Genomic DNA, 17,714 nt, shown 5'->3' with positions numbered 1-17,714 from the left:
AGAGAGAGACAGCATGAGCAGGGGAGGGTCAGAGAGAGAGGGAGTCACAGACTGAAACAGGCTCCAGACTCTGAGCTGGTGGTCAGCACAGAGCCCGATGCGGGGCTTGAACCCACGAACCGTGAGATCATGACCTAAGCGAAAGTCGGACGCTTAACCGACTAAGCCACCCAGGCGCCCCATTTAAGATGTATTTTAATACTTGAAAGGCTAACATTTGAGTCATAGTGTTCCTTGGGCTGACATTGATAAGAAGTAACATTTTATTTTTGAAAATACGTATAGGTTCCAAAAAAATACATATAGGTTCAGTTCAAGTAAAGTTTGATAATTACATGACAGTTCATTTTCTTATGTATTCACTAGAATAATAGCAGAATTACTTTTCGGTCCTGGTAGCTGAAGCTATAGTATTTTGGAGATAGGGATGGGGATGAGGCAGGGCATCAGTTTGGGAGATGTTTTATAGGGGAATATATGGTGGTGATGTTTGCAAACTAGCAAAGCCCCTGTTTTTTTTGTTTTTTAAGATCTGTTTTATTTTTTAAGAAATCTGTACACCCAAGCTGGGGCTTGAATTTACAACCCCAAGATTAAGAGTCTCATGCTATACCAACTGAGTCAACGAGGCACCACGAAAGACCCTGCCTGTTCTTAATAAAACCTGAGATATTGGGGGTGCCTGGGTGGCTCATTTGGTTGGGCATCTGACTCTTGGTTTTAGCTCAGGTCATGATCTCACAGTTCATTGGGTCAAGCCCCGTGTTGGTCTCTGTGCTGACAGTGTGGAGCCTGCCTGGGATTGGAATTCATTTTCTCCCTCTCTCCCTTTCCCTCTCTCCCTCTCTTCTCCCTCTATCCCCCCTCTCTCCCTCTCTCCCCTTCCCTCCCTCCCTCCCTCTCTCTGCCTCTCCACTGCTTGCACTCTCTATCTCTCTCAAAATAAATATTAAAATAAATAAAATCTGAGGTGTCTTGTTAAGATTAGAAAATGTTAGCTCCTTTCCTCCCCTCCTTTCCTTTGTTACCCTTTTTCACACTTTTAAAAATAGTATTTTAACTATATTTTACCTTCTCATCCTCTACTAGAGCAGATTCTTAGGACAGAAATCAAAATGTATTTTCAGGGGCAACTGGGTGGCTCAGTCAGTTAAGCATCCGACTTTGGCTCAGGTCATGATCTCACGGTTGGTGGATTTGACCCCCCGCATCAGGCTCTGTGCTAACAGCCAGCTCAGAGCCTGGAGCCTGTTTCAGATTCTGTATCTTCCTCTCTCTCTGACCCTCCCCTGCTCACGCTCTCTCTCTCTCTCTCTCTCTCTCTCTCTCTGTCTCAGAAATAAATAAAACATTTTTTAAAAAATGTATTTTCAGGGTGTTCTACACTTGGAATTCATGTCACATATTGAGTCTTTAAATCCCTAGCAGTGAAGATGTATTCCTGAGAAAGATACTATTTTTACCATGCTTGCCTTCTGGATTTTAGAAAGTATTAGGTGAGGAGTTCATTGAGGTATAGAGTAGAGGAAGAAGTTACAGAATTTTCACTGCCATGTTCATGCTTAGGTGTGAGGTAGTTGAGGAAGTGCAACTGGAAGTGAAAAGAGCTGTATGATGAGAGGCTTCATGTGATGGACTTCATTAGTGCTCTAAATAAGAAGCAAAACACAAGAGCCCTAAGATAAATCCTATCTGTTCTCATGTCTGCTCCCTTGATATTCCCCCTCATCCTCTGTATCTGTTCTTCAGAAAAAAAAAATACCTTTGTGTACTTGAACTTAGTTGCCTCCTTTTTCCCCCACATACCTGAAGTCTATCCTGATCTTGTTTTGCCATGTTTTTCCTGTATTGACCTCCTCTTGTAAAAGAGTCTCTGTTCCTCTGCTTGAATTCTATGAAGGAAGTAAGAAAGGTATGCTCATTATAGCCAGCTGTGTTTTCTTCATAGTTTTTTTCCCCCCTTTCATATCTCTACAGCTGAGATACCCTGTTTGTAGAAAAGGTAAACTTTTTTGTAGGGAAAAATTGGAGTAGAGTAGCAGCCTTGTTTGGACTTGGTGAGATTTTTTTTTTTTTTTTTTTTTTTAAATTTTGGCCTGTGCTTTGTCAAAGCCATTTGTAGTTATTCATAACTATAGCTGCACATAAGGCTCACCAGGGGACCCTTTTTAAAATGCATATCCCTATGTAAGCTATTCCTTTGAGGTTCAGATTTATTAGGTTGGACTGAAACCAGAAATCTGTGTTTTATTTTATTATTTTAGAGAGCAAGAGAGAGCATGCAGGTGGAAGAAAGGGGCAGAGGGGGGGAGAGAGAGAGAGAGAGAGAGAGAGAGAGAGAGAGAGAGAGAGAGAATCTTAAGCAGGTTCCATCCTCAGCACAGGGCCTGACATGGGGCTCTATCCCACAACTTTGGGATCATGACCTGAGCCAAAATCAAGAATCAGACACTCAACCAACTGAGCCACCCAGGCTCCCCAGAAATCTGCATTTTAAAATATTACAGGTGGGTGCCTGTCTGTCTCAGTGAGTAGAGCATGTGATGTGACTCAGGTCGTGAGTTCAAACTCCATGTTGGGCGCAGAGCTTACACTAAAATATATATATATATATCACAGGTGAGAAGAATCTGCTTTCCTAGTGCTCATTCTAATTTCTGAATGCTCAGGTAACTGTCATGCCTCTTTCTGTGTATATTTGGTTGTTTTTACTTCCTCTCAAAAGTTTTTAGCTTCCCTCTACTGACTTCTTGACACTTCTGCCAAGCTCTGCATCGCTTATCCTTAAAAGCAGCAGCTTCCTGGCTTTTAAGGGAGGGAGGTGGGGACTTTTAATAGAAACTTGGTTTCCAGGGGTCTCAAGTGTGAAGCCTTCATTTCCTCCACCTGCCTTGCTTTGTCCTACAGTCAGCTAGAGCAAGACCGAGACGACCTCCTCTGGGGTTGGAGAGGAGTGGGGGTTGGGGAAGGAGCTTGATTTGGCTAAAGAGAAAAAGTGATGGGAGCTAGTGACTCAGAAGAGTGTTTGGTTCTGAGCTGACTGTGTTTGGGGGCTTCAGATCTTGAAGATAGGAGGAGATACAGTTCCTGGTGGTCTCTCATGTAGCTTTACATTTCCTGGCACCCTCTTGGCCCAGAAATTTGATTCTGATCTCACAATTGAAAAGTTTTTTAGAGTAGGTAAGATGGTTGTATTGAGAAGTCTATTTTTTGTTATGTGTGTGGGAGTGTTGGGAGTGTCTCTACTATTACGTGCTAAATAAAATGGTATACGCTTTGCTAGTCCAACCATTCACCTTTGTCTTGATTAGTTTTTAGCTTCTGTGCATTAGTTTTTAGGACCACCTTCTGTTCTGTGGTCTGGCTGGCATAAAGGCTCAGGAATAAACATGTTCAGATGAATTTCAGAAACTGGGGCAGGGAGGTGACAGCTGTGTGTTTAAGCATTGCAGTGTTTCCGAGAGAAAAACCATCAGTTGCTGTCATTCACTCTGAAAGTATGAAATTGGAAGCCCACTTACCCTGGAGTGTTTCATAACCTTTACCTCTGGGAAGTCAAGGCCATGTCATTATTAATCTACCATCGCCTGAAAGCCCCCCAGCCTCTGCTTTTCTTCTTGCCATCAGTCACATGGCAGTAAGAGGAAAGTGACCATAAGGCTCCTCCTTTTCTTTTTACCTCACTTTTTCCTTACATTCCCTTGGAAAACCAAATTGGCCTGAGAACTGTTAACATTTTTGCATGGTAATTCATTTATAAACGGGGACAGTTATTTGTTATTTTTGAAATGCAACCCATCTTAGCTCACTATTAGCCTGTTCTATCATTCCAAGGAAAGGACTTCTGAGAAAATAACTGTTAAAGTAAGGTAAATAAAGTGGTAGAGTTATGTCATGATGGAAATATATAGGAGACTCTTATATTGGAGAATGTTGAATGTGAAGAATAGCTGTCATTAAAACAGCTATAGGAGAACAGTCAGCTCCAACTCCTAGTAGTACCTGAGCTTCCCTGAAGTGTCCTTTTTTGCTTATCAGGATATCTTTGAATTCTTTAGATTGAAATTTCTGCTTCTCATACATGATATAAGGAGGGATGATGAGTGACGAGCTATTGGACTGACCGGGGAAAATGTCTGGCTTGGTTACATCATTTGGTCTCCTCTGAGAATAGTGAGGCTATCTTATATTTAAAATCAGTAAATACTTTTGTTATATGTTTTGGGAATTACAGTTCCCTAAAAATGTCTTGGTTACATTTGGATCACCATTTTGTTTTTCCTAGTTTCTTCTTCTTTTTTAAGATTTTATTTTTGGGGGCATCTCAGTGGCTCAGTCTGTTAGGCTTCCAACTCTTGCTTTGGGCTTAGGTCATGGTCTCACACTGTTGTGATATCAAGCCCATCTTTGGGCCCCCGTACTGGGTGTGGAGTCTGCCTAAGATTCTTTCTCTCCTTCTGCCCCACCCCTGCTCCTGCTCTCTCTCTCTCTCTAAAATACGTATGTGTGTGTGTGTGTGTATATGTTTTTATTTTACTTTATTATATTGTTTTTGAGAGACAGAATCTCAAGCAGGCTTCATGCTCAGCATGGAGTGCCATGCAGGGCTCGATCCCACAACCCTGGGATCATGATCTGAGCCAAAATAAGAGTTGGACGCCTAACCAACTGAGGCCACATAGGTGCCCCAAGATTTTATTTCTTAAGTAATCTCTACACCCAGCATGGGGCTTGAATTTACAACCCCTAGATCAAGAGTTGCATGCTCTACCAACTAAGCCAGTGAGGCGCTCCTCTCCTAGTTTCTTTTGATGATTCATTGATATTAAGATTGTATCTTGAAGATGCAGATTGGGTTTGGAAGATAACAAAGCTAGAATCTACTCCATCTTGATATTCTTGCTACCGTTTGTCATAGAAAGAAACAATCACTTTTTCTAGAAAACATCTATGAAGTTCAGGCTGCTGATTGTAGCTGATCTTCTGTTTGGGACTTAATTCTTGCCTACAGTATATATATGCCATGGAAACCATTGACAAGAGCCTTTAATTTAAAATTTCTAGTAATAACCTGGTACTTCCTTCCCCTCTCTTTTTCCTTCTTGGGGTACTGAAGTATTTTCTAATTAATCCCATTATACTTAGATAGGAATAGGTCTTTTTTTTCTTAATGTTTATTTTTGAGAGAGCGCAAGCAGGGAAGGGGCAGAGAGAGGGGGACAGAGGATCTGAAGAAGGCTCTGCGCTGATAGCATTGAGACCAAACTCACAAACCGTGAGGTCATGACCTGAGCCGAAGTTGGATGCTCAGTCGACTGTACCACCCAGGTTCTCCGCGAGGAGTAAGTTCTTAAGGGACCAGCAGCAACCCTGTAACTTACTTCACTTTATCTTCTAAGCTACTGCCTAGGGATCTGGGTATTGGATCACTGTCTTTAGATCTCACTTTAACACATCTCTCTCACCTTAATATTTCTGGCTAATAGAAATATTTTCAAAACCACTTACCAGAGACAGGCCATACATTTGGCTCCAAATTTTATAGCTATCAATAGAAAGAGAAAAATACAGTTAGTAATTTTCAGTGATTCACAGGGTTCAGAAGGTAAAAACTTAAAAGTTACTGAGCAAATCATAATTATTTTACATCTAGGGACCAGAAAGAAAATTTCCCCACGGGTTCTCATAATGCAATAAATGTAATCAACAATGGTATACATCTTTACCAGAACTCAGTTGTAAATTCATAGGTCCCATGAGGTTAAGGATCTTTGTCTTACTCATCTCCATTCCCAGTGCCAGAACAGTGCCTAACCTAAAGTAGACACTGAATGGGTATTTGAATGACTAGTGGATGAGTGGATTAATTTTATGGTATTATTTAAAATGTTCATGGAGGAATGCCTGGGTGGCTCAGTTGATTCTGACTCTTGATTTCAGCTCAGGTCATGATGGTTTGTGAATTCAAGCCCCACATTAGGCTCTAAGCTGTCAGTGGAAACTGATGTCTGTAATTCAGTGAAAGCAATTCCTCAGGGCCTTTATAGTACCTAAGATTGGGTCTACAGAGTTAGAGTTTGGATCCTTGCTCTGTTCCCTTGGATATTATCTACATATTTTTGGTATTGTCATTAATTGTTGGGTTTAATGAAATCAGTAAAGCCTGGCAGCATAACGTTTTTTTTAGGGTCTCAGAAGGAGAATATGGTTAATAATACTTGTTGAGGAAGACTGTGGTTTTGTCTGATTACTTATTCTGCCACACTTTAACCCTAAATCTACTCATCATTCCAAATACTCATTTGCCTTGCAAATAAAGGGAATTTCTTCCTTGTCTTGGTAATGGATCTGATTCTTACCTACTTTTTCTTTTTTTAATGTTTATTTATTTTTGAGAGAAAGAGACAGAATGTGAGTAGGGGAGAAACAGAGAGAAAGGGAAACACAGAATCCAAAGCAGGCTCCAGGCTCTGAGCTGTCAGCATAGAGCCTGATGCGGCCCTCAAACCGCATGATCCTGAACCGAGGCAAAGTTGATGCTTAACCAGCTGAGCTACTCAGGTGCCCCTACTTTTTTTTGTTTTTAAGTTTTTATATATTTATTCGCTTAAGTAATCTCTATACACAACGTGGGACTTGAATTCACAGTCCCGAGATCAAGAATGCATGCTTTTCAGACTGAACCATCTAGGCATCCCAAGATTTTTACCTACTTTTTTTTTTTTTTTTTTTTTTGAGAGAGAGACAGAGACAGAGACAGAGACAGAGAATCTCAAGGAGGCCCTGCGCTGTCAGTGCACAGCCCGACATGGGGCTCAAACTCACGAACTATGAGATCACAACTTGAGCTAAAATCAAGAGTCCGATGCTTAACTGACTGAGCCACCCAAAAAATCACCCCTTTGATGATTTTGCTTCTAACGTAGAAGATAAACGAATGGTGTTGTTAGCTTCAAAATTTTGTGGTGGTCTCAGACTTTGTTACAAAACCAGGAGGAAGGTTGCAGTAGAAATAATAGCTACCATTTATTGAGTATTTATATGATAGTCCCTATATACAGGTGCTTTCACACATGTACTTTAAATCTCAGGGTGGTCTTGAATATCTCAGCCTTTTCCTTCCAGAAGGCATCGTTTTCTTTATGTTGCCTGAGGATTTTCCAAATATGAAAGGGAAACAAAGGGAAAAGTGAATTTGAAAAGTTGAAGAAGTCTGAAGAGCTCAGTTTAGAACTATTTTATTCCATGATGGAAAATTCATTGATAGTGATGCATGGGGATATTTGGCTTTATTAAATATACATCTTGCTTTCTGTTCTGTGCTTTGTATATGGGCTTTTTCGTCTTTTGCACAACTCTCTTATCAACAAGCTTTTAAAGAGAAAAAGCAGTTAGTGGGAAATAGAAGGATTATGTATGCTGAAATTACTGGCCGTCAGTCAGTTGCTTGCTATTTAAGTCTTGAGAAGATGGAGGAAGGGGCAAGTGAAGTATATGGATCAATCTGAACATCCAATGCTGTGTTTAATCAGTGAGGACAGGTTCCTTCTCTGGTTTTGGATACAAGTTGTATTTTTTGAGGAGTTTCTACTTGATTAAGAAATAAGGGCACTTCAGATTCCAGCACTGTTCTTCTCACACAGGAGCATACATGGGAAGAAAAAAGATTTGTTAGTGATTGAAGGTTTGAGGGAGGGAAGTGGGGGAGGAATGAAGAAGGGAAAGGTTTGCAAATGCATATGACACTGAGCTAGAGGGGTCAGTGCTGCCTGCAGATGCACAACCCCATTTGTGCACTTGAGCATGGCCTGAGGGAGCACTGGCCTGATGAATGCAGAGAGAGAGAGATGCGTTTTGATCGAGGTAATTTCCCTCAGATGGGTCTCACCATTCCATGAATCAAAACCTGTCAGCAAGGAGCTAAAGATGGAGTGAAGTTTATTGTACGTTTGTTTCCATGCGACACCGTCACGCTAGAAGGGTCAAGTGAGAGAGATCATTAGAACTGTGTTGATTTACTGTGCCTGTTGTGCACTTTCCCTGCAGGGCAAGGAGGAAAGAGGCTTTAGGAGGGGAGCTGAGGGGCTCTGGGTGGGGAGGGAAGGGCAGGCATGCACAAAATAAATAAAACCCTCACTGGTCTCTGCGGGTGAGGGGTGGGCAGGCTGTTTGTAGGGGGTGGGAGGTGGGGGATCTGTATTGTTTTTTTTCCCCCTAGAGCCCCTGGTAGATTTGCAGCAGATGCTCTGCCTGGATCTCCAGGAGAGACACCAAAGGTCTGATTAAAAAGGGAAGCTCATGGAGAACTCTCTGATCCTAGACTTTGTGACTAGAGAAGTGTGCCCACTCTCCTTTCTTTTCCTCCCTCAGTCTTTCCTCACCTTTGAGCTCAAAAGGAAGCACAGGAAATTTAATATGGAAGTGAAAATCCCCATTTCAGGATGTAGCAAAATAGAGAACCAGAGGAAAGGCTGTCCACACATTCTTAATAGATATAGGCTTTGTGGATGAGATTTGTGAAGGGAGTGGCCCCAGGGTTTGCGCTGGTAGGAGGGTGCGAAGGTGGGGGAACCCCGGCTGGGTTTCAAAAGTGCCATCTCCCTGTCTGTAATTTGAACTTGCTAAAGTACCCCTACCTCTGAATTGAATGAAAGTAAGTACATAGTGATAGTTCAGCAATATATGATCTAGTCTTGCCTTTCCTTAAGACAGGTATGTGATGCTCCCTAACACCGTGCTTGGCCTGGAGACTTAATGAAATGGAGATATTTCTTTAATATAAGTTTTTTTAATGTTTTATTTATTTCTGAGAGAGAGAGAGAGACAGCGTGAGTAGCGGAGGGTCAGAGACAGAGGGAGATACAGAATCTGAAACAGGCTCCAGGCTCTGAGCTGGCTGTCAGCGCAGAGCCCAACGCGGGGCTCAAACCCACTGTGAGATCATGACCTAGGCCGAAGTTGGACACTNCGCGAGATCATGACCTAAGCGAAAGTCGGACGCTTAACCGACTAAGCCACCCAGGCGTCCCATCGAGTGCTCCATTTTTTTCTTACTTTTATCTTAATGGTGGTAGACAGGGGCGCCTGGGTGGCTCAGTCGGTTAAGCATCCAACTTCGGCTCAGGTCATGATCTAATGGTCCATGGATTTGAGCCCTGCATCGGGGTCTGTGCTGACAGCTCAGAGCCTGGAGCCTGCTTTGGATTCTGTGTCTCCCTCTCTCTCTGACCCTCCCCAGCTCGTGCTCTGTCTCTCTCTGCCTCAAAAATAAATAAACGTTAAAAAAAAAAAATTAATGGTGGTAGACAAAATCAAGAAAACTTTTCTAGTGACTTTGGTAAGGAAAAATATATGAGAGCTGTGTTCATTGGAAATCTTCGTAATTCTTTTATTACAGTTCAACAGATGGAGTAGCCAGTTAGGTAAAATTAGAAACAAATTCAGTTGAGAAAATCTTTAGTATAAGATTACGAACTAGAGTCCTTTCCCCCAGATCCCTAGCTAGTTATAAAGCAGAGGCATATGTTATGGTAGAAAAAGGATGGGATTCTGGCATTGACCCAGATTATTTGATAAGGAAGTGGTTGAAGTAGTTTACAACTACGTTTAGCTAAGGGTACTAGTGATCCATCTTCCTTTGGGAACTAATCATTTCTTCCATTCTGCTACTGTTCTTCCAAAAAGTACTTATGTGAGATACCTGAGGAAATGGTAAAGTTAGGAAAGTGGGTTGAGTAAAATGTCCTGGGTTCCATTCCTGATGCTGTCACTTACTATTTTTGAGACTTTGGGCAGGTTACTGAATTTCTCCAAGTCTTAGTTTTCTTATCTATGAAATGAATTTAGTCATACTATGTATACAAATAGTACCTACCATGTTTAAGATTATTATAAGAAGTAAATGAGGGGGCACCCTGCTGGCTCAGTTGGAAGAGCATGCAGCTTTTGCTCTTGGGGTCTTGGGTCTTGAGTTCAGGCCCCATGTTGGGAGTAGAGATTACTTTAAAAAAATAATTAATTAAAAAAGTAGAGGTGCCTGGGTGGCTCAGTTGGTTAAGTGTCCGACTTTTTTTTTTTTTAATATTTATTTTTGAGAGAGAGCCTGAGCGAGCACGAGCAGGGGAGGGGCAGAGAGAGAGAGAAAGAGAGAATCTAAAGCAAGCTCCAGGCTCTGAGCTGTCAGCACTGAGCCCAGTGCAGGGCTCTAATGCACGAGCTACGAGATCATGACCTGAGCCAAAGTTGGCTGCTTAACCAGCTGAGCCACCTAGGCGCCCTAAGCATCCAACTCTTGATATCCACTCAGATCTTGATCTCTCAGGGCTGTGCATGTGTTCAAGCCCTGCACTAGACGCCACGCTGGGTTTGAAGCCTACTTAAAAAAAAAAAAAACTAAATGAGGTACTGCATGTAAAGAACTTCATAAAGTACCTGGCACATAGCACTCAGATGTTAGTGACAGTAATATTATCATCATTATTTTAATTTATGATTATTAAGAACAATACTTTTTCTTCAAGCCTGGCTTGTGTTTTACAGTAGTTTAGATTGCATCACTTATGTACTCACTATGGATTTGCTGATGGTTATAATGAAAAAGGCAAAAAAACTATGTAGGCAATATTTTTTTCTTAGTAATACACCATGATTAAGTGATAACTTGTGTGTGTTGAATACTTTAGTCCTTCATAGCCACCAATCTTTCTTGGCACCTTTCTTTTTCTTTTCTTTCTTTCTTTTTTTTTTTTTAAGTTTATTGATTTATTTTGAGAGAGAGAGAGAGAGAGCACGTGCACAGGAGGGGCAGAGAGGGAGCAAGAATCCCAAGCAGGCTCTGCACTATCAGCCCCTGATGTGGGGCTTGAACTCATGAATCGAGAGATTGTGACCTGAGCTGAAATCAAGAGTCAGGCATTTAACTGACTGAGCCACCCAAGCTCCTCTCTTGGCGTTTTTCTAAATCACTAGAAGGCAGGTACAATAAAAAGGAGAAAATAAACATGCTTCTCAAGCTGAAAGAGCCAAAAGTAAGACCAAGAAAGCATTCCTGCCTACTGTGTTCAGAGAACTGGACTCATTAAACAAATTAAACACAGAAGGCTGGATAGCTGCCCTGTTTTTGGCCAAAGAGGTGGCTTCTGAGGTCATAGGAACTAAGGTAACTCCTTGGTTGGGGATGAGAGTTAGACGTTTTAAAAAATTCCTGTTTCTTGGGTGCCTGGGTGCTCAGTTATTTAAGAGTTCGACTCTTGGTTTCGGCTCAGGTGATGATCTCATGGTTTTATGAGTTCAACCCCAGCATTGGGCTCTCTGCTGACAGAGCTGAGCCTGCTTGGGATTCTCTCTCTCCCTCTTTGCCCCTCTTCCTTTTACTCTGTTTCTGTCTCTCTCAAAAATAAACTTTAAAAAAAAAATCATGTGTTTCTGTAGATCTCAATTGCCTTTCATTTTAACTCTTTTGTTTTGGGACACCCAGAGATACAGCCTACCTTCAGACTGCAGGAATATGAACTCCTTGGGGGTTTAAAAAAAAAAAAAAAATCAGCTCAGGAACATCACATAGAAGTATGTTTGAAAGTTTGAACACTCTTCATCTGACCTTATATTGCTTACCTTTGGTAAATAAAGTCAAAGAAACTGTCCGAGCCCTTGGTGAAGGTATATATGTGTGTATGGAGTAGAGGGTCTCGTGAGATACACAGAGAGGATAGGATCTTAGTCTAGATGTGTGCCAAATTCTAGAAATCCTTTTAGAAGGAAGAACACCCAGGGTGCCCATCTGATTTTATATGTTACTAATCCTAAGGCTGTGTTTTTGATTACTGGTGACTGGGTGTTGGGGGGAGGTGGAAAAGGAGAAAATAACTTTGTTTTGTTTTTGTTTTTAATGTTTTATTTATTTCTGAGAGAGAGAATGGCAGCGTGAGCATGGGAGGGTCAGAGAGAGAGAGACACTCACAGAATTGGAAGCAGGCTCCAGGCTCTGAGCTGGCTGTCATCACAGAGCCCCACATGGGGCTCGAACCCACAAACCATGAGATCATGACCTGAGCCAAAGTCCGACGCTTAGCTGACTGAGCCACTCAGGCGCCCCATGTTTTTGTTTCTTTAAGATTTTATTTTTAAGTAATCTTTATACTCAATGTGGGGCTTAAATTTACAACCCTGAGATCAGGAGTTGGATGCTCCACTGACCAAGTCCGCCAGCTGCCCCGAAAATAACTGTTAAAGTGGGGTAATAAATAAATTGGCAGGGTTTAGGGCCTGATGGGAATATATATGAGACTCTTACATTGAAGAGTGTTAGAAGTGAACATTTAACTCAGTCATTAAAACAGCTGTAAGAGAATGACCAGCCCTAAAAGCATACCAGCTATAATATTCTCTCCAGTTGCAGGACAGACTTCATGAATCTCTTGGATGCTTGGGAAAGGTCCAGAGCATCTTTCTGTTAGAGAGATGACTGCAGCTAATTTCTGGACTCCCCTTTTTTCAAAGTCATTCCAAACTATTCAGAGCCTTCTGTGACTTTGCTAGGCATTCATAATGCTTGACTTTCTTCGTTCTTCAGAAATATCACTTTGGCATCTTTCCCTTCTAATCCTTGGCAAGTAAATGGAACTTGTAAGCAGTGTTCAACAAATAGTTTGGGTGCCTTCTACTAACCTTTTGTCCTCAGGTGTTACTTTTTTTTTTTTTTTTTAACGTTTTATTTATTTCTGAGAGAGAGCGTGAGAAGGGGAGGATCAGAGAGAGAGGGAGACACAGAATCTGAAACAGGCTCCAGACTCTGAGCTAGCTGTCAGCACAGAGCCTGATGCAAGGCTCAAACCCACGAATTATGAGATCAGGACCTGAGCCCAAGTTGGCCGCCCAACCAACTGAGCCACCCAGGCACCCCTCTCAGATGTTATTCCTAAAGCCTCAGTGTTCCTTATCTCTGAATTACGGAAGTTTCTTCAGCACAGAAATTTGTTGTATGGGTATTTTGTATGTTTTCTTGACTCCACGTGTCTTATAAATAAAATTTTTCATTATTCTTAGGGACAGCATACTTGCTTGCTCAGTTCCTATTTTTTCTGTTTGTATACTTGGTTCTTAGGGCAAGGTTGGCTGGCATGTTGTGACCATTGAGTTATAATTTCATTCTCTTTTATCTTGTGAGTGGAAGTTAACTTGTTTCGATCCTTTTCTTTGTCCCTGAACAGTCTGAAGATGATGAGAAGCTGAAAAAGAGGAAGGAGCGATTTGGGATTGTCACAAGTTCAGCTGGAACAGGAACCACAGAAGATACAGAGGTAAAATATACCTAGAGTGCTTCATAGAGCCCTTGAAAGAAAGTGAGGGTGAAGAAACATTATTTCCCCAGCCTACTACTACTTCTTTTAAGTAGGCTCCATGCCCCATGCCCAACTTGGGGCTCAAACTTCCCACCCTGAGACCAAGAGTCAGGTGCCCCTCCCCAGCCTATATATATATATTTTTTTAAGTTTATTTATTTTGAGAGGAGAGGGCAGAGAGGGAGGGGGAGAGAGAATCCCAAGCAGGCTCCACACTGTCAGAGCAGAGCCCAACCAGGGCTCAAACCCACGAACCATGAGATCACGACCTAAGCTGAAATCGAGAGTTGGACACTCAACCTACTGAGCCACCCAGGCGCCCCTTCCTCAGAATACTACTTAAGTGTCCACATAATAAGATCTTTTGTTCTTTGCTTGATATCTGTTTTCTGGATAAAGTGGACACACTGAATTCCATCAGTACACTTAATTTGGTGTTAAAACCAGTTAGCCTAGAAAGGAGTGCAAGATTTGGAATCACAAAAGCTTGGATTTGAAAAGTGGCTTTGCCACTTAGTATTATTTACAAGTTGTGGCACTTTTCTGAGCCTCAGTTACATTATCCATCTGGGAAGTAGAGATAATACGTACCTTGGAGTGGTATTTTAAGCATGAAATTATTCTATGTAAAAAGGGATGATTCTATGTAAAATTCTTTTTTTTTTTTTAGATTATTTATCATTAAGAGACAGAAAGAAACAGTGCATGATCATGAGAGGGGCAGAGAAAGGGGGAGACATAGAATCTGAAGCAGGCTGCAGGCTCTGACCTGTCAGCACAGAACCCGATGTGGGGCTCAAACTCTCAAACCCTGAGACCATGGCCTGAGCCAAAGTCAGACACTCAGCCAACTGAGCCACCCAGGCACCTTCCTGTGTAAAATTCTTGACACAGAGCCTGTCATATTATATTTCAAGCAAATGTCTTGATTATCTGCTTGGCATATTTCTTTGATTATTTAGTGAAGACCATATCCAGCTCAGACACTAGTTGTGCCTAACTCCCCTCTGGTCAGTGGACTCAAATGAGACTTCTTGTTCTTACCATTTTATTTATAGTTTGTTTTTGTTTTGTTTTTGTTTTTAATTTTTTTTAAGTTTATTTATTTTGAGAGAGTGTGTGGGAGGGGTGCAGAGAGCGAGAGAATCCCAACCAGACTCTGCCTGAACTCAAAAACTGTGAGATCATCACCTGAGCCAAGATCAAGAGTCAGGCATTTAATCAACTGTGCCACATGGGAGCCCCTGTTTTTTAAAGACTTGTGTTTATCCACTGGAGTAACTCACATTAACTGAGACCCTGAGCACTGGCAAAACTACTCAGAGCTTTGACAGACAATATTGATTTGGTTTAAATTTAAGAGTATCAATAATGGCGCTGGCTGGCTCATTGTACTCTTGATCTCAGGAGGTAAGTTCCATCTCTACCTTAAGCATAGAGATTATTTAAAAAAAAAAAGTATCTCTAATGGAGTCCAAGTATCGCCTCAGGTTTACGTAAGGAATAGTTGAAATAATGAGTATGTTTAGAATTCTCGAAACTTCTTGGGTGGTGAAGAATTTGCATTGTTCTTTCTTTTATCACATTTATTTCTTTCCATCTACCTCTGGAGATGGTATTTATCGTTTTGTTTTGTTTTGTTTTGTTTTGTTTTGTTTTAAAGTAGGCTGTATGCCCAACATAGGGCTTGAACTCATGACCCCCAGATCAAGAGTTGGCATGTTCTACTAACTAAGCCAGCCAGGCAGCCCTGGAGATGACCTTTGAAAATCTATTACCTAACACACTCAAAATCCTATAAAGTCTTTTTATAAATAAATATCAGAGTCAGTCTTGTGGTGCCTGGGTGGCTCAGTCGGTTGAGCATCTGACTTCAGTTCAGGTCATGGATCTCAAGCTTGGTGAATTCAAGCCTCACATCGGACTTGCTACTGTCAGCCTGTCAGAGCAGAGCCTGCTTCAGATCTTCTCTCCCCCTCTCTCTGCCCCTCCCCTGCTTGTGCTCTCTCAAAAATGAGTAAACATTAAAAATAAATAAATAAGGGGCGCCTGGGTGGCTCAGTTGGATAAGCGTCCAACTTCGGCTCCAGTTATGATCTCACAGTTCATGGGTTCAAGCCCTGCATCAGGCTCTTTGCTGATGGCTGGAGCCTGCTTCAGATTCTGTGTATTCCTCTCTCACTTGTACTCCCTGTCTCTCAAAAATAAATATTAAAATAATAAATTGCACAGTCAGTCTTATAAATAAACCCTGAAAATTTTACAGTCCAATAAGTTTACATCCGTACTAGGAAGAAACTTGAAAGAGTTTGTATTCTTTGTGCTACTAATTTAGAATAAAGCATTACCTATTTTTTTTGTTTTGTTTTAAATGTTGATTTAGTTTTGTTGATAAGTATCAGCTTAATTACTGACTTGCCAGAATGAGCAGTAGTAAACTTAAAAGAATTGTTTTAATTGTAGTAAAATTACTCTGTGCCAAGGAAATTGTTGAACCAGTCATATTCACTAAGGTGGTACATTTGGCTTCTCCAAGATAAGGCAGATGAAGATATTGTTACTTGGCAGGAATCGTGACTTTTGGGAGACTCAGTGCGTATAAAGGAGTAGTTACTTCAGAGGGTGATGGAATTTACATGAACCAGATAACTGTTACTTGATTCCAAAGAATTGTGTCAGTAATCCAGGTAGAGTGGGCTAGGCATATATTATAGTNGGTCTCGAACCCACGAACCGCGAGATCATGACCTAAGCGAAAGTCGGATGCTTAACCGACTAAGCCACCCAGGCGCCCCTTCTTTTTAATTTAAACTAAACTTCCTGTGTGGATGGAATGGGGAAAAAAAAGTCCCCTCTTTGCTGGAGGCAGTAATTGGAGTGAGGATGAAGGACTCAGTGCTGTTTTGTGAGTGACTACCAGAACAAAAACCTCTTTCTCCTCTCCAACTCCTCATTTTGTGCCTCTCTCCAGTGCTGATTCCCTTAAAGAGATTCATGTTAGGGACTCTTCCCTCCCAGTTATTCTGTTGGCATTGAAGATGTATGTGTCATCTGTGGATTTAGAGACTTAAGGGATAACTGATGTTTGGGCTCGAGTGCCCAGAAGGGCATCCTCCTCACCTTCTCCATGAAAAAATAGCATTGGTCAACTCTTTTTCCTGTGAGATCTCTCATCTCTCCACTGACTGGAAGACTCTCCAGCCTATTAAGAGTCCATTGTTTCCAGACTAATTTGCTATAAGGCTGAGTGGCCAGAGCTCTCCTTCAGGAATCTTTCCATTTTCTACCACTATTGTCTTCCTTTTCCTCACCCCGCTGCCTACTCCCTTCCTGTGCACAGTCTTTTCCCCTTCTTTCCCAACAAACCTCCCCAGCTCTAACTGGATAACTAGAGAGATTCAAGAATGAAATCTCTGGCTGGCAAGCTTAAGCCTGGGTCTTCCCTCCTCCTTGAACCTTGTGATAGTTCATGTGAGTTTGGATTAAAGCAGCCAGGAACCCAAGCCAGTGTTGTCTTGCAGTCTAATTTTTTTCTTCTTGCTTCTTCCTTACAGGCAAAGAAGAGGAAAAGGGCAGAGCGCTTTGGGATTGCCTGATGAAAAGTTCTTAATGCTTCTGTTCTCCAGTGGTTTCCATCTCTCTGACTTTTTTTGGTCATATGTATAAATGCACAGTCATGTGCCTAGGTTCTGCCTCGCATTGAGAGAGCATGTGCCCCGGGTACATCCAGGAACTTCAGCAGCAATTTGACTCATTGCTGTTCCAACTTTAAGGTTGTTGTTCTTGTGTTGTTGTTTTTTAATTATTATTTTGCTTGTTAATAAAAAACAAATAGAAAAGAAAACAGTGTGTTTTATTAGGTGCTCCTTTGAGTCATTGGGGCCAGATTAGACTAGATAAGGGGAACTTCAGGGGCAAATATTACAGGAAATTAGCCATAAGGCCTTTATCCTTTACAAAAGAGAATAAGGAAAAGGATTTGAGTCTATCCCTTTAAGCCTATTTATTCCCTTCTCTCATACTCACAGGCATCCTTTTACTCTTTATCCTCTATGAAGAGGCCAAATTTCATCCTGACTCTTTGCTTTGGCAAATTGGTGTGACCCATAGGGGTAAAATATGAGGGAACACTGAGTTTTAGGAGGTGTAAAGGATATAAATACAAGAGCTGATGATTGGTAGTCTGTTATGGAATGGCGTTCAGAGTCCCTATTAAAGAGTCCAGCAGGGCCCTATTTTCAAGAGTGACCTGGTGTAATACTATCTGGTTTCAGTCAAAGTCAATATGTGGGACCCTAATCGTTATGCAGTTCAGGAAAAGGAGGTGGGCAGGTTACCCCTCAGAGGTAGAAGAAAGTGTAGGGAGTCAAAGCA

At 41.6% G+C, this 17,714-nt stretch overlaps 1 protein-coding gene across 1 annotated transcript in view; it reads left to right on the top strand.

The window, feature by feature from the left end:
* The window catches only part of SARNP (SAP domain containing ribonucleoprotein), a 52,003-nt gene extending 34,819 nt beyond the window's left edge, over window positions 1-17,184 (top strand). The window contains exons 10-11 of the mRNA XM_077757458.1: window positions 13,209-13,298; window positions 16,895-17,184. Of these exons, the coding sequence (XP_077613584.1) occupies window positions 13,209-13,298; window positions 16,895-16,936 (132 nt within the window). The 3' untranslated portion in view covers window positions 16,937-17,184. The remainder of the gene's footprint in view (window positions 1-13,208; window positions 13,299-16,894) is intronic.
* Window positions 17,185-17,714: the final 530 nt, after the last annotated feature.

Source organism: Crocuta crocuta, unplaced genomic scaffold (genome assembly GCF_008692635.1).
Source record: "Crocuta crocuta isolate KB4526 unplaced genomic scaffold, BGI_CrCroc_1.0 scaffold549, whole genome shotgun sequence".
Taxonomy (NCBI): domain Eukaryota; kingdom Metazoa; phylum Chordata; class Mammalia; order Carnivora; family Hyaenidae; genus Crocuta; species Crocuta crocuta.
Note: the sequence above shows the minus strand (reverse complement) of the source record. Positions and strands in the feature narration are given on the sequence as shown.